The following is a 25,052-nucleotide window of genomic DNA, read 5'->3' as shown; positions in this document are numbered from 1 at the left end:
ATGTTTTCCGACTATTTGAAGAGGAATGGGAATATTGGTCATATTATTTAAAAGATACCTACGTCAAATTTTCTTTAAAAATAAAACTCCCATTTTATTGTGAATTTTGAATAAAATAATTAGAAATTAAATTTTGAATTGATTTTTTAAGAGCATTAAAATTGGTGCTTCGACGAAGAGATATTTTCATAATGAAAATGAAAAATGAAAATGAATTTATTCGTTTTAAACATTACATTAAATAATAGTGCCTTCTTTTAAGTAAATACCTGTGTCAGAAGGTCTCGCTCTTCTTTTATAACATCATTCTCGTAACTAGGATGTTAAATAATCATAAAGTTGAGAGCCTATGTATTAAACGAATTAAAGTTTGTATATTGCTCAGGACAGATAGAACGATTTAAGCAGCTAGATACAATAAAAATTACGTCTCTAACTAAAAAAGTTGTTCAATTTTGCTAACTATGGTAGAATATTTAATAGCTTCAATATGTCTCATCGTCTAGGCTTCTAAAATGACAATTGTTTCAGAATTAGAACTATGTAGATAGTCATAGAAATTGGTACGTTAGATTAAATTACATACTAAATATATTAAGATTACAGAAATAAAGTTCAAAAGTTATCGTTTCTAATAGCAACTTAAAATGGCAATTTTCACATCGATTAAAAGGATTGTTCATTCATTTACACACCACATTACAGGTGTCCGATTACAGCTTTCATTTTCCCAACCACTTCATCATTATTAATAACCCATGGTCGGCTCACTGTTGAGCACAAGTCTCCTCACAGAATGAGAGGGGTTAGGCTAATAGTCCGCCACGCTGGCGCAATGCAGATTGGCAGACTTCACACAACTAAAGAAGTAAGAAAATCCAAGTTTCCTCACCTTGTTTTTCCTTCACCGTTTGAGACACGTGATATTTAATTTCTTAAAATGCACACAACAAAAAAGTTGGAGGTGCATACCGTGGACCGGATTCGAACCTACGCCCTCCGAATCGAAGGCAGAGGTCATATCCACTAGGCTATCATGGCCCTACCACGTATAACATGGAGATCTATAAATCATGTTTCCTTCAATTTGATTGTAGTCTCTATAATAAAATTGACAGACGGACAAATATGGCTAACTATATGGAGTTCTTATTGATAACAAAACACAAAAAAAATCAATATCAATACCTACACCAGTGTAAGTTCTCAGAGCATACGCGCTAAGGTCACGTCCTACGTTAAGACTAATGTCCCTATAATTTCACCGATATTCATGTAAATTTACAAATTACGTAAAGTTGTTCAAAAAGTGCTTTAAACTGCGTCTGTACATTGTAGGTAAGCCTTCGGGCTAAAAGTAACCACACTGTAAACACCAGTTCTCAAATTTCGATGTCCTAAAAAGTCTCGAAAGTCAGTTTTTTCGACATAATTAAAATGTCATCATCGCATCGTAATTACCAAAGTTTTCAACCCCTCATTACGGTGATCAGGAAACGCTTGTTCAAACCAGATTGTTATACGTTCAAGTTGTCTTATTTCGAACCTCATACATCGTTGACGTATACATTTATGGCAAAGACAGACTGATCCCTCGTACGCCACGAATGCAACGCAATATTACACACATATACTACGCACTAGATTTTATTTAAAACAAAAGAATGAAAAAATTCGTACTCGTAGAAAAGGATGTCTTTGCATAAAATTTTCTACCGATGTTCAAGGTTATATATAAATCGTTAATCATGGTGTCTTTTCTCTTATAATAGGTAGGTAGTTACTTAGTTAGTATAGTAACTATCTAAGTATAAACTAAAGACATAATCCGAAAACTGAAATCTAGTATTGCTTTGGACTTCCGATACCATTCCGCGTAGAAACCTTCAGAGGTTTCCAGGCAAGTCCGCTTGCATCTTAGACTGCATTTAATGAGATGAGATCACAGTCAAGGAATAAAGCCGGATTTATATATGTCTGACGTGTCGATGACGATTCTGTTCTGATGCATCACGACACGACACGTCGGACAAATATGAATCCGGCCTCCGTGGTGCAGTGGTATGCGCAGTGGATTTACAAGACGGAGATGTACCGCGGTGGTAATTATTTATTTTTCGACCCAATAGGCTTTTTTTAAGTTTGTGACTTCTGAGTAGTAGATTGAGAACTTGCGTTGCGAGACATAGGTAACACATTTTAGGATTTTGACTCCGTGGCGCAGTGGATTTACAAAACGGAGGTCCTGGGTTCGATTCCCGGCTGGGCAGATTGAGATTTTCTATATTTGTCCAGGTCTGACTGGTGGAAGGTTTCGGCCGTGGCTAGTTACCACCCTACCGGCAAAGACGTACCATCAAGCGATTGAGCGTTCCGGTACGATGACGTGTAGAAACCGAAAGGGGTGTGGATTTTCATCCTCCTCCCAACAAGTTAGCCCGCTTCCATCTTATTGCATCATCACTTACCATCAGGTGAGATTGTAGTCAAAGGCTAACTTGTAAAGAATAAATATATATATATGTAGATCCGGCTTAACTTGCCATTGAATAAAATATGATACACGCTGCGTACGTGGTATCAGTCTGTCTATAGCTTTACTGTGCCAACGCAGGATGGGACCACCGTGCCGAGAACCTTGACGGCTCAGAGATTTACGCCGACAGCTCAATGTGTCTTTGTGTAGGCTCAGCATTACAGCACTAAGCGTTTGTTAAATATTTAACGTCGATGCCACTTGCCTTGGCTGAGTTTTTCGTGTGAGATGGGCCACCGATTGTTTGTATAGAACCGTCTTCGGAAAAGGTTCATGTTCTTGGTAAACAGATTTGTAAGTGTGTGTGTTGTTTATTATTTTCTAATCTATACTAATAGTATAAAGCTGAAGAGTTTATTTGATTGAACGCGCTAATCTCTGGAACTACTGGTCCGATTTAAAAATTCTTTCAGTGTTAGATAGCCCATTTATCGAGGAAGGCTACAGGCTATATTTTATCCCCGTATTCCTACGGGAACGGGAACCAAGTGGGTGAAACCGCGTAGCGTCACCTAGTTCCAAATAAGGGTTGTAAACGAAAGCTAAAGAAAACACTACAAATTAAATAGAAAATTTTAATATTTTATAATAGTCCAGTATTAGAAATTTTCATTTCATATATAAATACAACATGTCTAACTCGTAAAACGGGATTCATTGCAGTTTTGCAAACGGCAAGAAATCCTGTTAAAGTACCTTCTAAATAAAACTTCTATCTAGATATACTGTAGAAGTTATATCTAGATAAGTTGTAGGTAAATAAGTACCTACCTAGTCTTAAAAAAAATGAAAATGAATTCTACTTAGCCGGGAAATCTACTTGGAGTCACGAATTTTCAGTAAAATTTACAAGTTAGACCTGGACTACAATCTCACCTGATGGTAAGTGATGATGCAGTCTAAGATGGAAGCGGGCTAACTTGTTAGAAGGAGGATGCAAATCCACACACCTTTTCGGTTTCTACACAACATCGTACCAGCCAGACCTGGACCAATTAAGAACATCTCAATCGGCCCAGCCGGGGATCGAACCCAGCACCTCTATTTTGTAAATCCACTGCGCCACAGAGGCCGTCAAAATCCTAAAATGAGGTACCTATGTCTCGCAACGCAAGTTCTCGATCTACTACTCAGAAGTCACAAACTTAAAAAAAAACCGACTCTATTGGGTCGAAAAATAAATAATAATCACCGCGGCACATCTCAAATGGCGGCGCACAAAAAGACGCCTACCTACCGCTTAGCCGGCGCGGCGTGTTTTTTATTTTCCAAACATCCAAATTCTAACAATAACAACGACAAACTAACCAGTCGTAAAACATGTCCAAGGCCCGCTCCATTAGCTACGCTCGCGCCGGCGAAGGTGTGAATCGACATTTAATAAAATTATTTATCGGATGCTGATGCGTTTTTAATGACCAACATACGAACGAGCAGCGGCTAAGTTTTTGTTATGCGACAACTGCAATTTAATAGTCGCGAAACAGTTACTTTGCATGAAAATGAGAAGTAAAACGTTATCGCCATCGTGTGCTAATAATTATGGATAATTAATTTCCAGTACCACAATTATTAAACAAACATAAACGTATCGGATATTTTACAACGCCACAAATTATAAAACAAAGTGCAAAGTATTAAACGCGCGTGGTTTTATCGTTTGAAACGATGTAAGTTTAATTACCGAGATTGTTACCAATGTTACAATGTTGCGAAATTGGTATTTTTATAGTTGCGGTAATATTCAATTATTTATGTTTATTATAAAACTGTCGAACTGCTGCCGTCGTCTGAACACCTGTCGGGATGGCACCGTAGCATTTTCCGGAGCATGATCGCAGATCAAGCACTATAAAACCTTATTGTGAAATGATTAGTTGCAATAATCTGAAAATCCTTAGATAGATACAAAAGAAGAAAAGAAGAAAGAGCATATTGTAGAAGGATATTTCGCAAATACAACCTAATGATGTCATTAGAGAAATGGACTGGATACAAAATTCGTCCTTTTTTTCTTAAAAATTGACGATGGTTATTTCAACTTTCATGCTTTAATTTCGGGGTAGGTAATATCAAAAAATTCTTATTTTCAATACTTTATAGAATAGCCCATATAATCTAAAAGGAATTCTCATTTTCATGGGTCTAGTTTAGTACTAGTTTGAGCTCTGCGTCGGTTTGTCAGTCAGTATACATACCATCGCTATAGACGTTCAGTTTTAACTGCGCTGTTTTAACTGTACAGTTTTAACTAATCCAATCAAAATCGTTTTTTTTAACTATTTTTTTTAACTGTAGTTATCAAAATCGTTAAAAAAACGATTTTGATACCTACAGTTGACGATTGAAAAGACGGCAAATTCTTGATTAAAAGCCACAAACATAGAGAGAGCTTCTTCATGAGGAATGTTGCTTCTAATCGCCAAATTCTCCTATAACACCTCTGCTATAGTCTGCCGACTGATCGCATGAGAACAACATAAAAAAAAAGAAAACGCACATACATACATCTACACGAATACCTGCTCGTACTAGCACTTATCAACATGAAATCTTACTTACTTACTTAAAGAAACAGGTACAAAACCTAATGAAATTAATTATAATTAAAATTGAAAGCCGCGATGCAAGTGTTCCGATGCCGCGTATCGAGGTACAATCAATTTAATTGCATTCGCAATTCGATTATTGATTTCGTAATTAAAACGCACTGGAAACATATGAGAGTAATAAATAACATTGAAAAAAAAAATACAATTTATGGACACTAATAAAGTCGTCATACTAATAATTGGTATGTACCTACCAGCAAGCTTAAATTATTCGATTAAGTATCTTGAGATTATTTGTTATAGGATGCGAATGTTGGAAACAAGTCTTACTTTGCGAAAGTCATGACTGGAACATCTTTAGAAGACTAACACCTAAAATGGGAAATGGAAATGGAACGATATTTTGGCAGTTCTTGCAATAATATTAATTTATGAGAAGTGCGTGTATTCGTATGTAATAGTGTCCTAACTCCGAGCCCAACCCTTGTCTAAGGAGGCTAGAATGTTGTTCGATTTATGTAAGATTGCTGCTAATCGTAGATAAACAATGTTAATGTATATTAATTTATATTGTAGGTCTTATGAGGGTGGCATGTTCAGGATTTTACAAACCCTCTAAGAAAAGAAGATTTAAAAAAAACATCATCCTACTCTACATGTATACTGAAACCCTTATATCACTTAGGTTTGTTTTGTTTACACACCTTTGTTTGTATTGGCTAGTAATTAATGTAACGTAAATAATTATTATTATAAGTAAAAATTTTATTAACATAAATAATAATTAATATTAAGAAAACATAATAATTTAAACAAGCATAAATTCAGATCCTCACATATTTCAAAGACTTTCGTACTTTTATTATTTTCAATACCGACCTACGAACAAAAAGCATGAAAAAGCTTTCGCATTGATACAAGAATCGATTCCAATTTATTGTTATCAGACCAAAACTCGCAATTAATCATTCACTTAATACGGAATTATTCGCGGCAATAATTTTACGGTACGTTGACACCGTACTCCATTGTACTATTACTTCAAGATCCGGCATTAGAAATATATAACCTCATCTGTTATTGATTAGTGACAAGAAATAAATTATAGATAATATTCACAGTGACACATTGCAAATCGGTTGCCTAGTTAAATTGCGGCCAGATAAATTTTACATATAAAATCATAGATCAAATACAGTTAATTAAGCATAAAAAAAGTTTTCAGTTGTCATATTTCACGACTAAATAACTGATGATGGCATATAGATAACATTTAATTACTTCTTTAAATCTGGCAACCGTGTTCACCACTGCAACTGAGGGGCAAGCAGGCAACGTTTGTGTTTTTAATTCTCTTGGGTATATTCTTTAAACTAGTATACGATTTTTTTTTTTTTTTGACACTGATTAAGCAATGAAGGAAATAAATGCAATTTTAATAAATAATGTATCCAGCCACAATTTTACTAGGCGATCTATCAGCAACGTGTCTATTTTATCATTATAATTCCTCATCCCTAATAAAAACAGATGAGGGTATATATTTCTTATGCCGGATCTTGTACTATAAAAAAATAATGTACGCATGTTATACGTCAGGCGACAGTTCATATGAATGGGAATAATTATGGTGTTACGGCGTACAATGGGAGGAACCGGGCTAATGTAATTATTCACCATCCGATTGCCGTACTGCGTCGTATGCTAACATTTTAACTCAAAGTGTTACTGAGACCCCGTACTGGCACAAAAACGTGGCTCCTCAATCATGTCTGGCTTAATCGATTTTCGAAAAATGCTCACGGGCACTTATTTTTTTTTTTTTCACCTCTTACTTTGGCCGCATTAAATAACATCGATAGCCAAGGGTTAATTGCGAGCTTCATCGTGCAAAATACAAGGATCATTATTTAGCTTGTGGACGATTTTTCTACACCGATTGTAATATTAGCTCTACGTAATGCTTCTCTATTTTAATATTTAAAACTAGTGGACTTACGCGACTTCATCCATGTGGAAACCCTCAATGACAAGACATTTTTATTAAAGGGACTTACCTATTTATTATAAAAAAATTACCAACTACATTTACTAATGTTTTTCCTGGAACACTCTATCTATTGTTATATATTTTTCGTTGTTTTAATAACTGTTCTGTTATTTTCAGGCACAGAAGTACTGTTTGTCGGCAGAAAAAAGCAAGGCATTCATAACACCACGGAAAAGCTTTGTCACAAAAGGCTCTACTAATGTAAGGTGTAAGAATTGAATAGTGAAAAACTTTGCACCAATTCTCTTGCGGGCGGAGGCGCGGGCGTCCGCTAGTACCAATAATAAAAGTCAAAGTCAAATTATTTCAATTAGGCTTAGTTTACAAGCACTTTTTTAATAGTCAGGTATGTTATTAAATAATGGTGGTAATAATTAGTCGAAAACTTCAAATTAAACTTACAAGGTTTCCAAACGCGCCTTGGTTCAGGAGTAATAAAATAAAATAATTAAAAAGTAATTATTGCTGTTTTGGTTGTTTTTACACCTAAATGAAATTTGAATTTGCCCATGTTTTATATCTGCAAACGGTCGTTATTTTGCTAGTCTAGTTATTCATCTAGTCTTTCGATAAAGGCCTCCACTCTAAATATGTCCACTCTGCCCTGTCTTTTGTAGTACGACGAACGAGTCCATGTGGTCCAACATATTCCTGATCTCCCATCCTTTGTTTCTTTTGCCGTCTCTCGGATTTTCGGATACCATTCTGTTATTAATCTAGGCTTAAAGTCATGTGGCACGTCGTCGATTCTCTTTCCACAATAACAAACGCATCGAAAATTAAACAATTTATTGGCTTGACATTTGTTATCAACAGGTCACGTGATCAAGTTATCGGTAATCGGATCTGTCATTCCCATACATTTTTTTAGTTCTTAAAACGTATGTAGAAAGAGAAACTACATGCCACATTGATATAGGCTCTGGTGCATTTTTCTGTTTCCGGAGCGACTGGTCCGAGAATATTAATCTCTTTATTCCCATCGGTTTCAGTGGTAGGTATACACATAGGTAGGAACACATCTCATTAGTATGCACGGTATGTCTCACAACGCCGGCACTCATTCATCCGAGGAGCGAGGCCATAATGAAACTGGCGTAACCTACCTGCTTCCAAATGGACCGTGGCGAGCCCTCGGGCCACGCTCATGGGACCAAAATAACATTTTCTGTAATTTAATTTCAACGACTTATTATAATATAGTTCTATCTTTTTCACTTTTTTCATATTCACAAATTTTTATTCTTATGTTTTAAAAAAAACGTTTAAACCAGTCATTTGTTAATAATCACATAATTTTCTTAAGCATCTTGGACTGCATCATCACTATTATATAATGATTTATTTATTTTGCTATCATCCGCGAAAATTCGGCGAACCCATGCGACAACGTAACCCAGGTCCGACAAAATACTCTCTACGTACGTTTCACCCCGAAACCGGAGCATCCTCAGGAGATGTTGACTCTACAACGTGCAATTGCAAAGTGTCGTTTTCGACCTTTGCTTCGTCTTTTATAGACCAAAAAGTAGATGGGGCAAGAGGTGGGCGTTGCCAAGATACTCATAATATAAGCGATTTATCTCGCATCGCATTCAAACATTTTTATTAGTGGTGACTTCGAAAAATGTTTGAATGCGATGCGAGATAAATCGCTTATATTATGAGTATCTTGGCAACGCCCACCTCTTGCCCCACCTACTTTTTGGTCTATAAAAGACGAAGCAAAGGTCGAAAACGACACGTACCAAGACTCGGTAGCGTCGTTTTCGAGCGCTTCCGAGATCTTAGCCGCCAGAGCGTTAAGCTGTGACCTCATGATCGGGCATCGTCGGGTTTGCCATTTCCTGCGCAGTTTCCTTTTCTCCTCTATCATCGCCTGAAGATAGGGCCGGAGTTGGGGTGGTCTACGGGAGGGCTCAGCGTCGAGTCTCGATTCTCGGAGCGCAGTGGACAAGGATGTGCTGAAGTCCGATGCGAGCCGGTCGACGTCTGTTGAAGTCTCTACTCTGTAGGACGGCGAATGTTCTGCCATATGAGCGGCAAAGACTCGCCAGTCCTGGCGATGCTTCGGAGAAGGTGGTATCATCGTCGTAGGTATGCTCTCTAGCGTTAAGAGGACGGCCTGGTGATTGGAAACAAGGTGGTCATCCATAACATCAAGCGACGGTGCGGCAGTCAGGCCGCGGACGACAGCTAAGTCGATGACGTCTGGAGTGTGGGCTGCACAATACGGATAGTGTGTCGGGACCTCTGGTCCTAACACTTTGTAGCTGTGGCGGTCTGCGTCGTCTAGAAGGCGTCTGCCATCCGGACATACGGTATTAGAATTCCACGCCGTATGTTTCGCGTTGAAGTCCCCGGCGACTATCGTCGGCAGTGGCGAGTCCAGCAGTGCGTGGACGTCAACCACTGCAATCCGATGCTGCGGGGGTTTGTAAAAGGCGAACAGGCGGGTGGGCTGGCCGTCGATGCAGACTTCCACGCCCAGAGCGTATGATGTCTGAAGTTGTGGTACTGGCAGCACTTGGTGAATGACATTTCGACGAACCAGGACTGCTAATCCCCGGTAGGCAATCCCGTTCGGCGAAATGTGGTCCTCCCGGTAGACATGGTATCCAGGAACCTTCAATTTGTCTACTGGTTTGAGGTGGGTTTCGTTGATCAGGCCGATGTCCACGCGACGCTGTGAGAGCAAGGACTTGAGAAGACGGGTTTTTACAGAAGACAGCCCGTCGGCGTTCCAATAAATAATGCGGAGATCAGCCATTATTTTGACAGATCTCCGTGATGCATTGCAGGAGTAGCGGAATGGGATCACGCTTTTCCTGTAGTGCCACCAGCACCTGATTTAGGGTGCTGATGACTGCGGCAAATCTAGGGTCCAAGTGGCCGCTTTCCGGTTGAGGTGCCGACTGCGGTGCCACTCGCTTCGCCTTCGTCCCCCTCTCAGGGGCGGCGACCACGGTGGGTTTGGACTGTCCGGGCGGCGCTGTAGAGCATCTGCCAGCAGTTTCATAAGGTGCGGTGGAGGGTGCCTGGGATGGCTCGTCTTTGCGTGCCCCGGCACGCTTGCCCCGCTTGCGGCGGCGTTTCCCACCCGGTTGTTGCCCTGGCTGGTTGGCAGCAGCCATAAGCGAGCCGGGTGCGTCAGCCTCTGTTGCGGCTGTATGGGTAGTAAATGTAGTAGCACGCATCGTTGTGGAAGTGCGTGCTACAGTACCCGCACGGCGGTTGCGGCTTTCCCGTTTAAAAACAGGGCATGCAGCGTTGTTCGCCGTGTGTGCGCCACCACAGTTGGCACACGTCGGGGGGTCTTCTAGTGGGCGTTGGCATTCGCGAGCTGGGTGGTTCTCTCCGCAGCGTACGCAGGCGATGGGCCTGTGGCAGTTATGTGAAGAATGTCTGAACTGCTGGCAGCGGTGACATTGCGCTGGGCCTTTGCGACCACGCCATGATTCTACGATGATCCCCGGCATGCAGAGTAACTCGCGCACCTCGTAGATGCCAGGGATAAGTCCAGGAGTTCGTTGAAGCTGTGCGAACATGAGGCACCCCGGTCTGCCCGCGCGGGGGGGAATCGTTCGCACGTGCTCCGGGACATACCCGAGCTCACGCAGCTCCTGCTCGACTAGTGCCGGTTCTGTGTTTGCTGGCAGGCCCCGGATGGCTACTTTTATGCTGCGTTCTGCAGGAAGTGAGTAGCAAAACCAAGAGATTCCGTTTTCGCTTTCTAGTTGCGTAAGGTATCTTTGGATGGTGCGGAACTCTTCGTCGGATCTCGGAAGGAAGCGGACGCCTTTGCCAAAGGGGCGTCCGTTTGGCGTGTGACCGAGTAAGCGCTTCAGCTCCTTGAAGTGCGTCGTCCAGTCCGGCAATGCTTCCACGATGAGTGGTGGATAGCGGCTCGGTGTTTTTGGCAGCGTCGGAGCTGGAGCGGGAATTTCTGTGTGTGTGGCCGCGGTTGACGTATTAGTCGGCTCAGCAGCAGCAATCGGGGATACCCCAGAGGTAACTGCAGTGGTAGCAGAGGTGGAGGTGGAGCCTGGTGGCGTGCGCACTGTGTGCGCGTAGGTCGGAGCAACTGGCGCGGTATGCGCCGTGTCCATCGGTGAACCTGGCGATATTGACGGCATGTTCCGTTTCTCCGCTCGCTGGGGCGGAGAGGGAAAGCGGCCAACTGGAATCGGTGGGTTTGGTTGTGGTGCAGGAAAGCGCGGAGAGCGCATAGAAGGTTTTTGTTGTGAGCTCGGCGTGGGCGCCTTGAGTGCAGGCGCCGCTGACGACAGCGCTGGCACGGCGTGGGAAAAGGCAGCGCGCGATGAACCAGGAGCAGGGCAAGGTGCTTTAAGTGCGGCTATGGCCGCACTTCGCGGTACATCGTGCGCGGAGCGCGACAGTGCGGGTAGTACGGCAGGACGCAAAAACGTATGCGAGGGCGCGGCCGCATCGAAAGGCGGCGTGAGTTGCGAAGTGGAGCGTTGCGTAACGCGCGCGGCACTAGGTGAGGCGCGCGGAGCGTCGCGCGCAGCACGCGGCGCCGTGGGCGCGTCGCGTGCCGAACTTGGTGGAACGGCTGCGTCGCGCGCGGGTCGCGTCTGAGCGGACGCGGCGAGCGGTTCGCGCGCGGTTCGTGACGGAGCGGGCACTACGCGCTCGGAGCGTGGCGGAGCCGGCGCGGTGGACGGATCGCGTACAGAACGCGGCGGCGCGGGTGCGGAGGTTCGCGGCGCTGCATGCGCGGGTGTGGCGGCGGAGGGCATGGTAGTGGCGCGTTCGGCCGAGGTGCGTGACGAGGCGGCGCGTGTCGTTTCATGTTGAGAGGAGGCCTGTCGGGTCTCCTTCATGTCGACATCGGATGTGGGTGCTTGAAGCCTCACAGGAGTATTTATCCGGCGCCTTACTGAGCCTTCTAGGGAGGTCGCTAGCTTGCTCAATGGTCACGTACCGAGTCTTGGTACGTGACCATTGAGCAAGCTAGCGACGACTGGTCCGGCATACACCGCCTCTGTCGCCGCCTCTCAGGGAAACGCGCTCCGATTAGGCCCCTCTTGGCACCTGATGGAACCCCCCGTTATCGAGCCGAGGACCGAGCGGAGATCTTCGCAAACCATCTAGAGACGCAATTCCAACCGAATCTTACCACCGATATGCAGCACGAAGAAACCATTGAGCTACACTTGAAGACATACTTCGAGGCACCGATAGCACCGACAGAGGACCCCGTCGTTTTCTCCCCAGGACAAGTCCAAAGGATGATTCGACGAACTAAACTGCGCAAAGCACCTGGCCCCGATCGAGTCACCAACGAAGCCCTGCGACACCTTCCCCCGCGAGCAATCGCGACGCTGACGCGGCTCTTCAACGGAATCCTCCGCACTGGGTACTTCCCCTCAGCGTGGAAGCTCGGCCGAGTCATCCTTCTCCCCAAGCAGGGGAAGAATATACTGCTGCCGGAGAGCTATCGTCCTATCACGTTGCTATCAACCACCTCGAAGATCTTCGAGAAGTTGCTTCTGCTGCACATCATGCCCCATCTACAGCCACGCGACGAACAGTTTGGTTTCCGCGCCGAACACTCCACTACGCTTCAAGCGACGAGGGTACTGCACCACCTCGCTGCCGCCCACAACAAGCGAGAACACTCCATTGCAGTATTCCTTGACATGGAGAAAGCGTTTGATCGCGTCTGGCACACCGGACTGGTATACAAACTGTCCACGTCTACTACTCCTCGCCGAGTAGTTAAGACTGTGAACAGCTTTCTACAAGACAGACGTTTTCAAGTGGCGGTTGAAGACGCCCTGTCCACGGAACGACCCATCCGTGCCGGTGTGCCCCAGGGAAGCTGCTTGTCACCCGTCTGCTACAGCAGATACACGGACGACATCCCAGTTGCGAACGGCGCCATGCTCGCGCTGTACGCCGACGACGCTGCAATTATCACCACATCGCTGTCGGGCCCACACGCGGCGGTTAAAATGCAGCGCGCACTGGACGCACTTCCCCATTGGCTGGAGACCTGGAGACTCAAGGTCAACGTGGCGAAGACTCAGGCGATCTACATTGGGCGGTCTAGAAACCCACCGCCCCCGGTGTCGCTAAAAGGAGAGACTGTCACGTGGTCCCCGACGGCTAAATACCTCGGGGTAACCATAGACAGGAGACTCTCCATGAGACCTCACGTGAAGAACGTGGTCGCGCAGACTCGCGCCGCACGGTCCCTTCTATATCCTGTGCTGGCGTCTCACCTGCCGCTCCGTGCGAAACTGGGCGTCTACAAGGCGTACATCCGCACGCGCCTCACTTACGCAGCCCCGGCGTGGTACGCTTTGGTTAGCGAGTCAGGCCGCAAAACGCTGCAGGCACAACAATCGCTGACTCTCCGCACAATTATCTCTGCCCCACGTTTCGTACGGAACGAGGTGATCTCCAGGGACCTACAAATGGAAAGCCTAGATGACCATGTTCGCCGCCTGAGTATCTCAATGTTCGCTCGCGCTGACGGAGCGCGATCCCAGCACCTACGAGGCATCGCGCCATACCATCGGCGACCGCCGGACTCACGAGGATTGCCACGAGACCTGATCTCCTGAACACACCGGACACGACCACTTCCTCACTGCTGGCTGATGGGCGCTAGTCGGAGTTTCTCCGACGAGCTCGACCTCGCTGAGCAGTGGGCGAAGAATCATCAGGATTTACTCCCCCCCGCCGCTGTTCCGCGGATCGCCCGCGACATCCGCGGGCTCGATCGCAACACGGCGTGGTATCACCGGATCTGACGAACCCGGATTAGACACCACGGACCTAAATAGGCCCCACCCAGCGCCCCGCCTGTCGTTGCAGGCGGCGTTGAACTCCACAGAGAGGGGCCAACGCCCCGATCACTGTTACCCCGTGACCCGTGAGGGTTACCGAGGAAGACCCGGTCGTCGAAAACGACACTTTGCAATTGCACGTTGTAGAGTCAACATCTCCTGAGGATGCTCCGGTTTCGGGGTGAAACGTACGTAGAGAGTATTTTGTCGGACCTGGGTTACGTTGTCGCATGGGTTCGCCGAATTTTCGCGGATGATAGCAAAATAAATAAATCATTATATAATCATGATGAACTTCCGCAAAGTAACGCCTGCTTCTATCCAATGCATCATCACTTACCATCAGGAGAGATTGTGGTCAAGGGCTAACTTGTAAAGAATAAAAAAAAATCTAAGCAGTTTAGTTTGCCAAATTTAGAATATCACGCCATTATTTTTTTCTCAGCCAAAAATCCCGGGTATGTTTTTAACGATTTCATTTGTCCTAATACCTAAATTAAAACCTTTTTTTCTTGTAAATTCCAAGTTCAAGGTTTTTAAGCATCAAATTTTAATGGTCACTTACAGTGGTCAGCCTCCCTCCTGATAGGAGAGCGAATAATGAATTTATACCCTCTATAAGTGTTAATTTACAGTACCGCGACCGCAAACAAGCAAAGATAAACAAGTTATCCCTGTATTACGTGATAGTAATAGATTTATCGAGCGCAAATACGTTTCGAGATAAATCGTAATCGTCCATCAGGAGTTATATCGAAGCGCAAATTGAATTAACATCTCCTTTGCATAAACGGTGACTGCAAGCCACCGCCGCGGCCGCAAAGCCTTGAAACCTCTAGCGAGTTATTATCAATTAAACATAAAAATTTCATCCTCACCAATAAGCCGCCGAAGCCGTAATTGGCCTGGCCATCCCGATGATTGCTTTATTGGTCACACGCATACATTAGCACGATATCGTATTGTATAAGATTCGCATGATATGTGCAGGCATTTTAATTTCAATTCACCGGTATTGTACGTGTCAGGAAAAAAGCGCGATGAATTTTTCACTGGTTATTACGCAATTTTTCTGTTTGCGATTTTCATTTCCGAAGAACGAAAAGGAAAGCATGATTTGATTAGCGCAAACAAAAAAAATGTGTTTTGAGTGTTATTTTAGAAGTAAAATGTATATATATTTACATTTTAAATTCATGGACAGATTTTTTGTTATTACAAACTAAAATATTGAGGCTCTTTCACGTACATAAACCATCGATATTCTGTTGTTCAACTAATTAAAATCAATCCAACAAACATTTTTTTTTGCGTTTATAATCTACTTTCGAATACAGATACTAAATTACTAGACTATACTGTACATATTAGTGACGAAGGATGGAAGCCGGTTTTTCATACATCCATATTCCATACATATCTATTCATTACAATAATAAATATGTATGTATGGATTTTTAAAAGGTAACTCGGTAAGATTCGACCTGTATGGACTCTTCGTCATTTGTACATATGTATTCTGTAATAGTAGGCAGTCATATTTACTTTAAGTATAGCTATCAAATCGTGCTCGATTGCATGGCGTAGTTTCGTCTACAAAGCAGATCGTTCATTCTACGTGATTTTTTAAAGCATCTACAAACGCAACATCGTTAGCGTTCCTAATAACTGACAATTTTAAAGATAAAGTAATTTTCTCAACTTCATGGAGTTGTTTCGCCCACAACTCAGATATTGGCAGCGTCCTTTAAACGTGACACCAACAATATAATAATGGTACTGATTGTTTTTTTCAAAAAAGCTGGCTATTCGCCCGGGGACTCGTTCCCGCCACACGTAGGCGTAGCGTCCCGGCGGCCACCGAATTTGAATAACTTGTTTTGGCTACCGACCGCTTTTGACATAACCCTTATAGAGCGAGAGTCTAAGGTATGGACCTTTGGCATTTTATTAATGCTCAAAGGTTTTCCGCCATGCTCCACCATAGGTTTATATAAATAGCTATTGAGCGTAGGCTGTGGTGGTTTTAGGAGTAGCAGATAACAACAACAACGTTTGTTAGCCACTTAGTCAAGTCCGTATTTTTAGTATTCCGAAAAGACTATTGTTAACAAAAATCACAATTTTAACTAAGCATAGTTATCGACCTACTCTATAACACCCACAAAGGGTTGTCAGTAGGCACCGGATGACATTTTTACCTATAATTTCTACGTGTCTCAACTTTGATCACTTATCTAAATATATATTTACCTAAAAGCGAAAAGTATGTTCGGGATCATAAGAGACTTCATGTCCTCAGTCGCCAAATATAATAGCTTACCTTCGTAGCAACTGCCTCTCCACGATTTATTAATTTATGTCCTCAGTAGGAGACTTCATGTCCTTAGTCGCCAAACATAATAGCTTACCTTCGTAGCGACTGTATACCCACGATTTATTAATTAATGTCCTCAGTAAGAGATTTCATGTCCTGATTCGCCAAATATAATAGGTTACCTTCGTAGCAACTGTCTACCCACGATTTATTAACTAATGTTCTCAGTAAGAGACTTCATGTCCTCAGTCGCCAAACATAATAGCTTACCTTCGTAGCAACTGTCTACTCACGATTTAAAAATTAATGTACTCAGTAAGAAACTTAATGTCCTCAGTCGCCATATATAATATAGCTCACCTTCGTAGCAACTGTCTACCCACGATTTATTAATTAATGTCCTCGGTAAGAGACTTCATGTCCTCAGTCGACAAACATAATAGCTCACCTTCGTAGCAACTGTCTGACAAACCCACGATTTATTGCTTAATGTCCTCAGTAAGAGATTTCATGTCCTGATTCGCCATATATAATAGGTTACCTTCGTAGCAACTGTCTACCCTCGATTTATTAATTTACTGTCCTCAGTAAGAGACTTCATGTCCTCAGTCGCCAAACATAATAGCTTACTTTCGTAGTAACTGTCTGCCCTCAATTTATGAATTAATGTCCTCAGTAAGAGACTTCATGTCCTCAGTCGCCAAACATAATAGCTTACCTTCGTAGCAACTGTCTACCTACGATTTATTAATTACTGTCCTCAGTAAGAGACTTCATGTCATCAGTCGCCAAACATAATAGCTTACCTTCGTAGCGACGTATCCACGATTTATTAATAATCTAACGTGAATGAAGTTATGTGAAAGATGTGTATTTTAAAAATGTCTAGCCACGGTAGGCTCTTGGACCATAACCCTTATTTCAGTTCGAAAAGGATTCATTATACCCATCCTGTTTTTCTTGGGCGATCAATCTAGTTCTGTCTCAGTCGGTGATTTCGTAATTTTAGTTTAGACGGTCACTAGAGGCTGGAGTTTGGCAGTTCTCCGAAATCTTGTCAGAATGTCAAAAATGAAAAAAAATATAACTTACCCTAACACAAGGGATAGTTATACATACCCTTATCCTACGGCATTACTTCACTAATGAAGTCAAAGTCAAAATCTAAATTAATTACATACGATTACCTACAACTATTTTTTGAAGTATCTTGAAGTATCAGCAAAGTACTTCTATGGAGAAGTAACATTTTTGTATTAAAAACTTTTAGGTTTTTCTCTAAGTGAAGAATCTATAAAACCTCGTTAAATTACCATAGATAGAAGACTACAAGATTAATATGTTAACTTATACTAACCTCTAAGATTAATTATGTTTGAGCATCGCTGATACGTTGGTTAGTGCATCGATCGTAGATCGTTAGATGGGCCTCGCGTCGCGGGATTGTCATTGGTCACATTTCTCTTAATTCATGTTGTGGCTTGTGTTTTACACTTAAAATAAACAAGGCATACCTAATTAAGGGATTTAAATAAAAAAAAAACAGTAAATAGTCCACGTCCACTCACAGCATACGCTTGTTACGTACTAAGATAAGATGTGCGTGCACGTCTTTGGGTAATGACATAAAATTGTGCGTTCTTTAGTACGGACGGGCCCATCTAACGATTTATATCGATGGGTTAGTGCACATCGTCTGCTTTGCATACCGCCGGCTCGTGCGCGGCCTATACATAAACAAAACGACAACTCAAATTAAGCGGGATAGGTCCGCAAAAACACGCTACCTGCTTGTGCCTTAATTCGCCCTTCGTCGTAAGTCTTTGGTTCTTTAATATTGACTAAAGATCGTCGCAAGATAGTTCAGAGTTTACGTAGTTCTAGCCGACGCCTTCCGGTTTCACCCGCGTAGTACCCGTTCCCATGAGAATACGGGTACAAAATATAATTGGAGATACTCACAAATAACCACTGGACCAACGAGGCCGTTTGTCAACAACTCTAAATAATCGATTGTTCGTAAAGTAAATACAACTAGCTACTAGTTATATATGAAACTTCCAGTTCCACATTCAACACAATCGCAATCGTCAACATCGGCACGAGCAAATAAAGTCGTAAAGGTTGTATCGTAAATGCCAGTGCAAATAAATCCCGCAGATTATGCATGCTTTAAAAAGTAAATCCTTTTTTCGACTTGAAAAATATTTAAGCTTGGAAATAAAGTTCTTCTCGGATAGATCGTAAACAGTCCACGTCAGTAGCCCTAGTACGACGTTGAATTGGTAAACGTGAGTCGATCGAGTCCATCGAAACAACGTATCTATCATGTTTCAAAATTCGAGCACATGTAGGTAATATTGTCAAAGATTTATGTACAGTGCGTATAACCTTTAAAAAATAAAATACATTCTACTTGAATATTTTGAAAATAAGAAAAATTGTTTGTTCATTAGATCGCGTTTACGACTAAACCACTAAATAAATTAAAAATACTTTTACCAAAGGAAAGTTACAGTGTAAGAAAGAAAGACTATATTTTTATCCCCGTATTTGTACAGGAGCTGGAACAACGCGGTTGTAAATACTTCTTCTATCTTCTATTTTCTAAACTGTTTATTAATGAATATTTATTACTGTACTTACTGATGTAGCTCTTTATTTTTAAAATCGGTTTAGTGGTTTAGCCGTGAAAACGTAACACACAAACAAGCAAAATTACTTTCGCAATATTAATATAAGTATGAACTATGGATATAGATTAACAGAAATAGCGTGTAAATATACGCGATTCACGGCAACCGTCAACGCTTGCGAGTTCCGCAAACTCTCACTAGAACTACAGGCGATGTGCGATAAAAGGGCGAAAGTGAACCGTAAGTTTTAGATAAGCATACGTAATGGAATCGGTGTAAAATTACTGAAACGTTCAGATATGCGCATACTGTGGGTGTTTTATGTTATAATCGTACGAGGCTGAGGCAAGGCGGCGTGTCTCGTAAAGCACGCAGATTGCATCTCTTTCTGTCGACGTAGGTTATGTTCTGAGCAAGAATATTACTCGTGCGTGTTTTTAAAGTACAATTTCACGTAGAAAAGCTCGATTATCCGGACCTCATATACAGATACGTTATAATGCATAATCAAGTAACTTTTGGCAATCTCATGCGGAAAAATTTCAGATCCCGGAAACAGCTCTCAAATCGTTGGAATCGATACTGTAATCTCAGATTAAAGAGTTTTAATAATTTGAGACTATAAGTTTGTAGGGAGGAATCTCTGGATCTACTGAACCGATTTGGAATAGTCTTTTACCACTGGAAAGCCACATTATTTGAGAGTTTCCTAGGCTATACTTTATCCCCGTATCTACGGGGATAAAGTATAGCCTAGGAAACTACGCGATCGGGAACTACGCGTGTGAAACCACGAAGCGTCGGCTAGACCGTATATTATAATGAAATTTAAGTGTTTTTATGGTTGAAAGCTCATGAACTACTAGTTTGAATGCAAAAAAAAATTCAGTGTTGGATAGTCTTTTAATTGAAGAAGGTTAAGGGCTATATAAACGTTATAAATTATAACGTTTATATAGCCCTTAACCTTCTTCAATTAAAGGACTATGATACAATGCCGATGAAACCGCGGGGCTAACTAGTAACTAATATGTAGGTATGTAGTTCACTTATCCGGATTTTCGATTATCCGAATGCCTGACGACCATGACTTCTGATAATCGAGGCTCTACTGTACATATATTTTCTTTCTTACCTCAATTGCATGTCTACAGGCACTCGAGGCTTCTAATAACGCAAGCATTATCTGCATTCGACTAATCCACCGCTAATTGAGGCGGAATTCAGCGAGTCTATAAATCACCGAGGCGGCTGTTTAGAAGTTGTGACAGGGCTGACAAACGTAGTTTTTATTTTGTTTAATATACCCAGGGTAGACGTAGAGGAATTCGTATAAGAGTTAAAGTTACAAATAGCTCGGAATTCACAAATTGACATCAATAATGGTACTTCATATGTTGCAGGACACATAATCAAACATAACCCGATACGTTAATATGTAAGTAACCTAAATTTTCACTTAGGAATATAATTATCTAATGATACAAACATGCAAACAGCATGGAACTCACAAATAGCCCTTGCAGAAATATATTAAATCGCATATTATTTATATTATTATTTATTATTACGCACATAGGAAACCTATAGGCAAAGATTTTATATTAAATATGTCACTAGAGCATCAAACTGAGGGGAACAATAGCGGCTAATTGACTTAATTTATTTTGGTCTCAAAGTAAACAGCGAAAATTACTTAATCAAATAATACCTGAATTTTATCTACAATGTCGAGTTGTGTACGTAAATGTATTATGTAAGTCAACATATAATTGCGCATGTTTGCACTTAGTGGAGTAGCTAAATTCGGATCACTTTTTGCGGTGATTTTGTAGGCACGTGACATATCTAAGTATACTTAGTATAAAATATCGTTGCCCGTAGGATTGTTTGTATTGCATAAATAATAGATGTGTGGCTCACCAAAAAAAAAAAAAAGGCTGTTGCTATAGGTAGTTAATGCTAAAACGCTATGCTAAAACAAGAAGGCTAAAACAAGAAGGAAAGTTCTGATTCATTCTATGTAAATCCTTCATATCAGGCGACTCTGCGCCTTTTTACCAAGGTCCGAGCGTTCTAAGGCTCTAGTCACACTGACGACGTGCGGAGTTCAAAGCAAGACTAAAGACTTGCTTTGATTTTTATAAACGATAAGTGAGGGGATTTGGAGCTTAGGCCTGCTCCAGTTTCTTTTTCGTTCTCTACCAGTGTATCTATAACAATCATTATTATGTTTAAGCCCACGATCAGCGGGTCTACTCGTAATTACTCTTTCTTCAGAACTCTGCTGCTACTTATCTTGAAAGAAATAAAAGCCCAATTATAATATTATTAATAAAGACCCAGGACTCGAACACAATATCTCACTATTCGCCACTGGAACAACTAGGCAGTCCTAAGATTTTTTTATATATATTTACAATCTATCTCGTAACCAACACACCCTTTCCCCTTCAATTACTCGTAAAGTTTTTAAGAGTAGTACGACTATAGTCCGATTAAATCTATTATCACACTAATAGTATAAAGGCAAAAGTGAAGTGAAGTGAAGTGTAAGTGTGTATGTTTGTTCCTCCTTTGTGCTGCGGCTACTGTAGCGATTTGGCTGAAACTTGGAATGGAAATAGATTTTACTCTGGATTAATACATAGGCTACTCTTCATCTCAGAAAAATCCATAGTCCATTCACCCATTCATCCCGCAGGATTTGTGAAAAACTTTACTTCAACACGGACGAAGTCGCGGGCGTCCGCTAGTACCTAGTAGTCATCATCATCTCCTTACCCTTATCCCACTTAAGTGGGGTCGGAAAATCTTTTCCATTCGTCTCTATTACTCGTCAACTCATCATCCACTCCTTTTACACACATGTCCTCTTTCACACAATCCAACCATCTCTTCTTTGGCCTTCCTCTCTAGTACCTAGTAGTAGTATATAAAATAATATAATCCCTATTCGGTCGTCTATTAGGTCATCTCAAGACGTTAGGCAGCCCTAAGCGTAGGTGAGAGAAACGCGCGCTACACGGCGGAGGCGGCGGGGCGCGGGGCGCGGGCGGGCGGGGCGCAGGTCGCGCGGCCGTGAGAACGCGCGCGCGCCGCTGGTTCCCAGGCACGCGCCGCGCACAGTCGAAGGAGACACTCGACCGGCCAGAGTGACTTATGGCGACCATAGACATGACTTTCATCATCATCATCATCATCATTAACAGCCGATGGACGTCCACAGCTGGACATCAGCCTCTTGCATGGACTTTAAGTCCAGTGACAAGGGACTTCAAGTTAGGACAGTGAATGTTAGACCCTAACATCTAACGTCTAACGTCACCCGGACGTGGGTTTTCGAACTCACGATCTTGGGGGCGTCCGGGCTGATTCCTTCTGGTCACGGTTACCTCCTCCCGAATGGCCCTCTAAGCCGAGTTCCGAGTCTCATAGGAGACGCCCTTAGAGAGCCGTTCCGTCCTCTATCTTTCTTTTAGCCTTCGGGTCACATCAGGCGTTGCTTCTGCGCTCGCTCAACCCCTCCGGTGACGCCGTAGTGGTTCCGCAGGGAGCTATCGGCACCTACTCAGGCAGAAAAAAAAATGAATGTTAGAACTAGAAAGACAATGAAAATCGTATCCTTATTTCTGTAACTGAGTATCTATTAGAGAGAGATAAAACAAACCTATTTAAAATAAAATATTTTTGTGATATCTTACTATGTAAAGTTAAAGCAATATACCGATACGACGTACGAATGTCCCCTACGACTGTACCGAGAGCAGCGGCGCGCAGTCGAGGTCGTTGCGGTCGCGCGCCGCTTCCACTCGTGGGATGATACGATATAGGATTAGTGCACACTACACCGCACCATACACGCTACACTAGTGTGACTTATTATATTAATGTCACTAGTTGTAACGTCAGGACTTAAGAACACATAACATGGAACGCTGCAGTAGAAAAGGGACGATAGGTGAGAAGATAATTGTAGAGCAGTATCCACTCCTAGCACAGTCTTTCCCGACTAGTTGGAGGGAAATGGGAATATTGGTCATATTATAAAAGATATGGCAAATATTCTTTTTTTTTTAAAAAAAAAAAAACAGTATGCCTACGTGTACGTACTCATGTTACCACGTAAATCTTTTTTTACGTATACTTGTAAGTTTGATTTTTTTACAACTACTTGTGACAGGAAACCTGAGAAGGTAGGTACCTATACGGTGTTTTCAACTTGATATTCACGCACGCGTTCCCGAAACGAAGGGTCTTGATATACAGACAGACAGACAGACCGACAGACAGACGGACGGAAAACTAAATGATCTTACAAGGCTTCCATTATTTTCCTTTTGAGATACGGAAACCCAAAAAGTTATTAGAAATATACTCATATATTTTAGTAGTTGCCTATTTACTTAAACGTATATACTTATATCTGTTTCCGTGTCATATACATACATACACAGGTTAATCAATAATATACAGATTGAGTGTACGGAACACGACAGTGTCGTAGCCGCTCCAAATACGAAATTCAAAAAGTAATACATTCTCGAGTCAGTACGACAGGAACCGTCGCATCAGTAATTTTCAATATTATTCAAGGAATATGATATTAGACTGAGAAGGATAAAATGGGAGCAAAATAAAAAAGGAAAGGAATGTACTTCATCACATAATATTATTTTGCATTGCAGGGGCCTTACATTAAATCATCATATCATAGAACCTTTCATCTGGGATAAACGAACTATAAGTATGTATTTTCAACCGCGGGCGATAGTCATTAAAAATAAAAACACTTCTTTTTTTTTTGTTATTAGATTACTGTGTAAACGGGTCAGAATAGGTGTAAGAGGCTTTGATTACTGTCCCGATAAGAAATAGAAAAAGACAGTTAAACGCGGGCAATAGATAGTTAAAATAAATAAATGCAATACTTACCTATTTATTGTTTTTATAGAAGTAATCTTATACATTTTTTTTTAATTTTACGCAAACGGAGTCGTGGATGTCCATCCGTTTACGTGAAATTCTGTATCGAATTATAATCATACATTTTGCCAGGTTAAATTGTAGCCTTTATTGTGCTCTCTTTGTACATAAATAGCTAAATCCGTCCTGCAGATTAGCCGTGAAAATGTAACAGATCTATAATATAACTAGTAAATATTCAGGATTGTTACTTGTTGAGATTTTTACTGTCGGTACTTAACAACGGATGCTGATGCTGCTTTTAAAAAGAACGCTGATAATCCGCAGATATTGAATCTGATAGTGATATTAAAAACAATGATCATAATTTTTGGGACAATGACGCTGATGCTGATTAATAAAAACAATTATCATAATTTACGGGACACTGACGCTGATGCTGACATAAAAACAATGCTTATAATCCGCCGATGTTACAGCTAATGGTGATATTAAAAATAATGCTGATAATCCGCGGGACACTGACGCTAATGTTCATATTAAAAACAATGCTGATAAACCGACGATCTTGTAGCTGATGGTGCTCGCACCGATCCTGGTATGGATGAATCAATGGGTTTGAATATGTGTATGCGTGAAATAAGCGAGGCTCTGATGACTAGCCCGAGCGCGTCACGAAACAATGCCGCGGTATACGAGCTGCGCACTGTTTCTGATGCTGATTGCTTTATAAACGATTCTGTTAATATACTGCCGATGCTGATAATGATACTGATACTTGCAACAACCCTGGTAAGTAGGAATAAGCAGGTCCGAATAGGTGTAAATACGCAAGGCTCTGATGACTGGCCCGAGCGCGTCACGACGCACGCCGCGGTGGGCGAGGCGCACGACCCGGCATAAATTACCCGAGCCCGACCGAATGCCGCGCCGCGCTGCAAAACAAAGAAGTCGACCGACATTCTGTTTTTAAAAACAAATCAAATTAAATCAAAAAAGGACCTTAATTCAAATTGGTATTTAAGTATTAGGTAGTATTTTTAATAGCTTTTAATTTAAGTATTCATACAATATATCTAGATTTTTTGTCCACGATGAATCGATTTTATTGACCTTTTGCACGATATATTAAGTCCATAATTTGAACCAACTTATGAGATGTGATAATTCGTACCGCTTTAACGCTTACGCCGTAGGTACATATTACAGTAAAG

At 41.9% G+C, this 25,052-nt stretch overlaps 1 protein-coding gene across 1 annotated transcript; it reads right to left on the bottom strand.

The window, feature by feature from the left end:
- Positions 1-5,912: 5,912 nt before the first annotated feature.
- On the bottom strand, positions 5,913-11,901 carry LOC112044901 (striated muscle-specific serine/threonine-protein kinase-like). The gene is made up of 3 exons (XM_052885545.1): positions 9,985-11,901; positions 8,887-9,824; positions 5,913-5,967 (listed from the first exon to the last, which is right to left on the bottom strand). The coding sequence occupies exons 1-3, from the start codon at positions 11,899-11,901 to the stop codon at positions 5,913-5,915; spliced, it is 2,910 nt and encodes a 969-aa protein (XP_052741505.1).
- Between the last annotated feature and the right edge of the window lie 13,151 nt (positions 11,902-25,052).

This window comes from Bicyclus anynana, chromosome 14 (assembly GCF_947172395.1).
Source record: "Bicyclus anynana chromosome 14, ilBicAnyn1.1, whole genome shotgun sequence".
Taxonomy (NCBI): domain Eukaryota; kingdom Metazoa; phylum Arthropoda; class Insecta; order Lepidoptera; family Nymphalidae; genus Bicyclus; species Bicyclus anynana.
The sequence above is the reverse complement of the archived record's forward strand: the minus strand, read 5'-3'. Positions and strand labels throughout refer to the sequence as shown.

What these genes read in the sequence shown, in the direction of transcription:
- LOC112044901 (XM_052885545.1), bottom strand. Translation starts at nt 11,901, where the DNA reads ATGCCCTCCGCCGCCACACCCGCGCATGCAGCGCCGCGAACCTCCGCA. An exon ending in TCATCAGCACCCTAAATCAG is followed by an intron (nt 9,825 to 9,984) that starts GTGCTGGTGGCA and finishes TTGCTCTCACAG; the next exon opens with CGTCGCGTGGACATCGGCCT. An exon ending in AACGACGCTACCGAGTCTTG is followed by an intron (nt 5,968 to 8,886) that starts GTACGTGTCGTT and finishes TTTTGTTCGTAG; the next exon opens with GTCGGTATTGAAAATAATAA.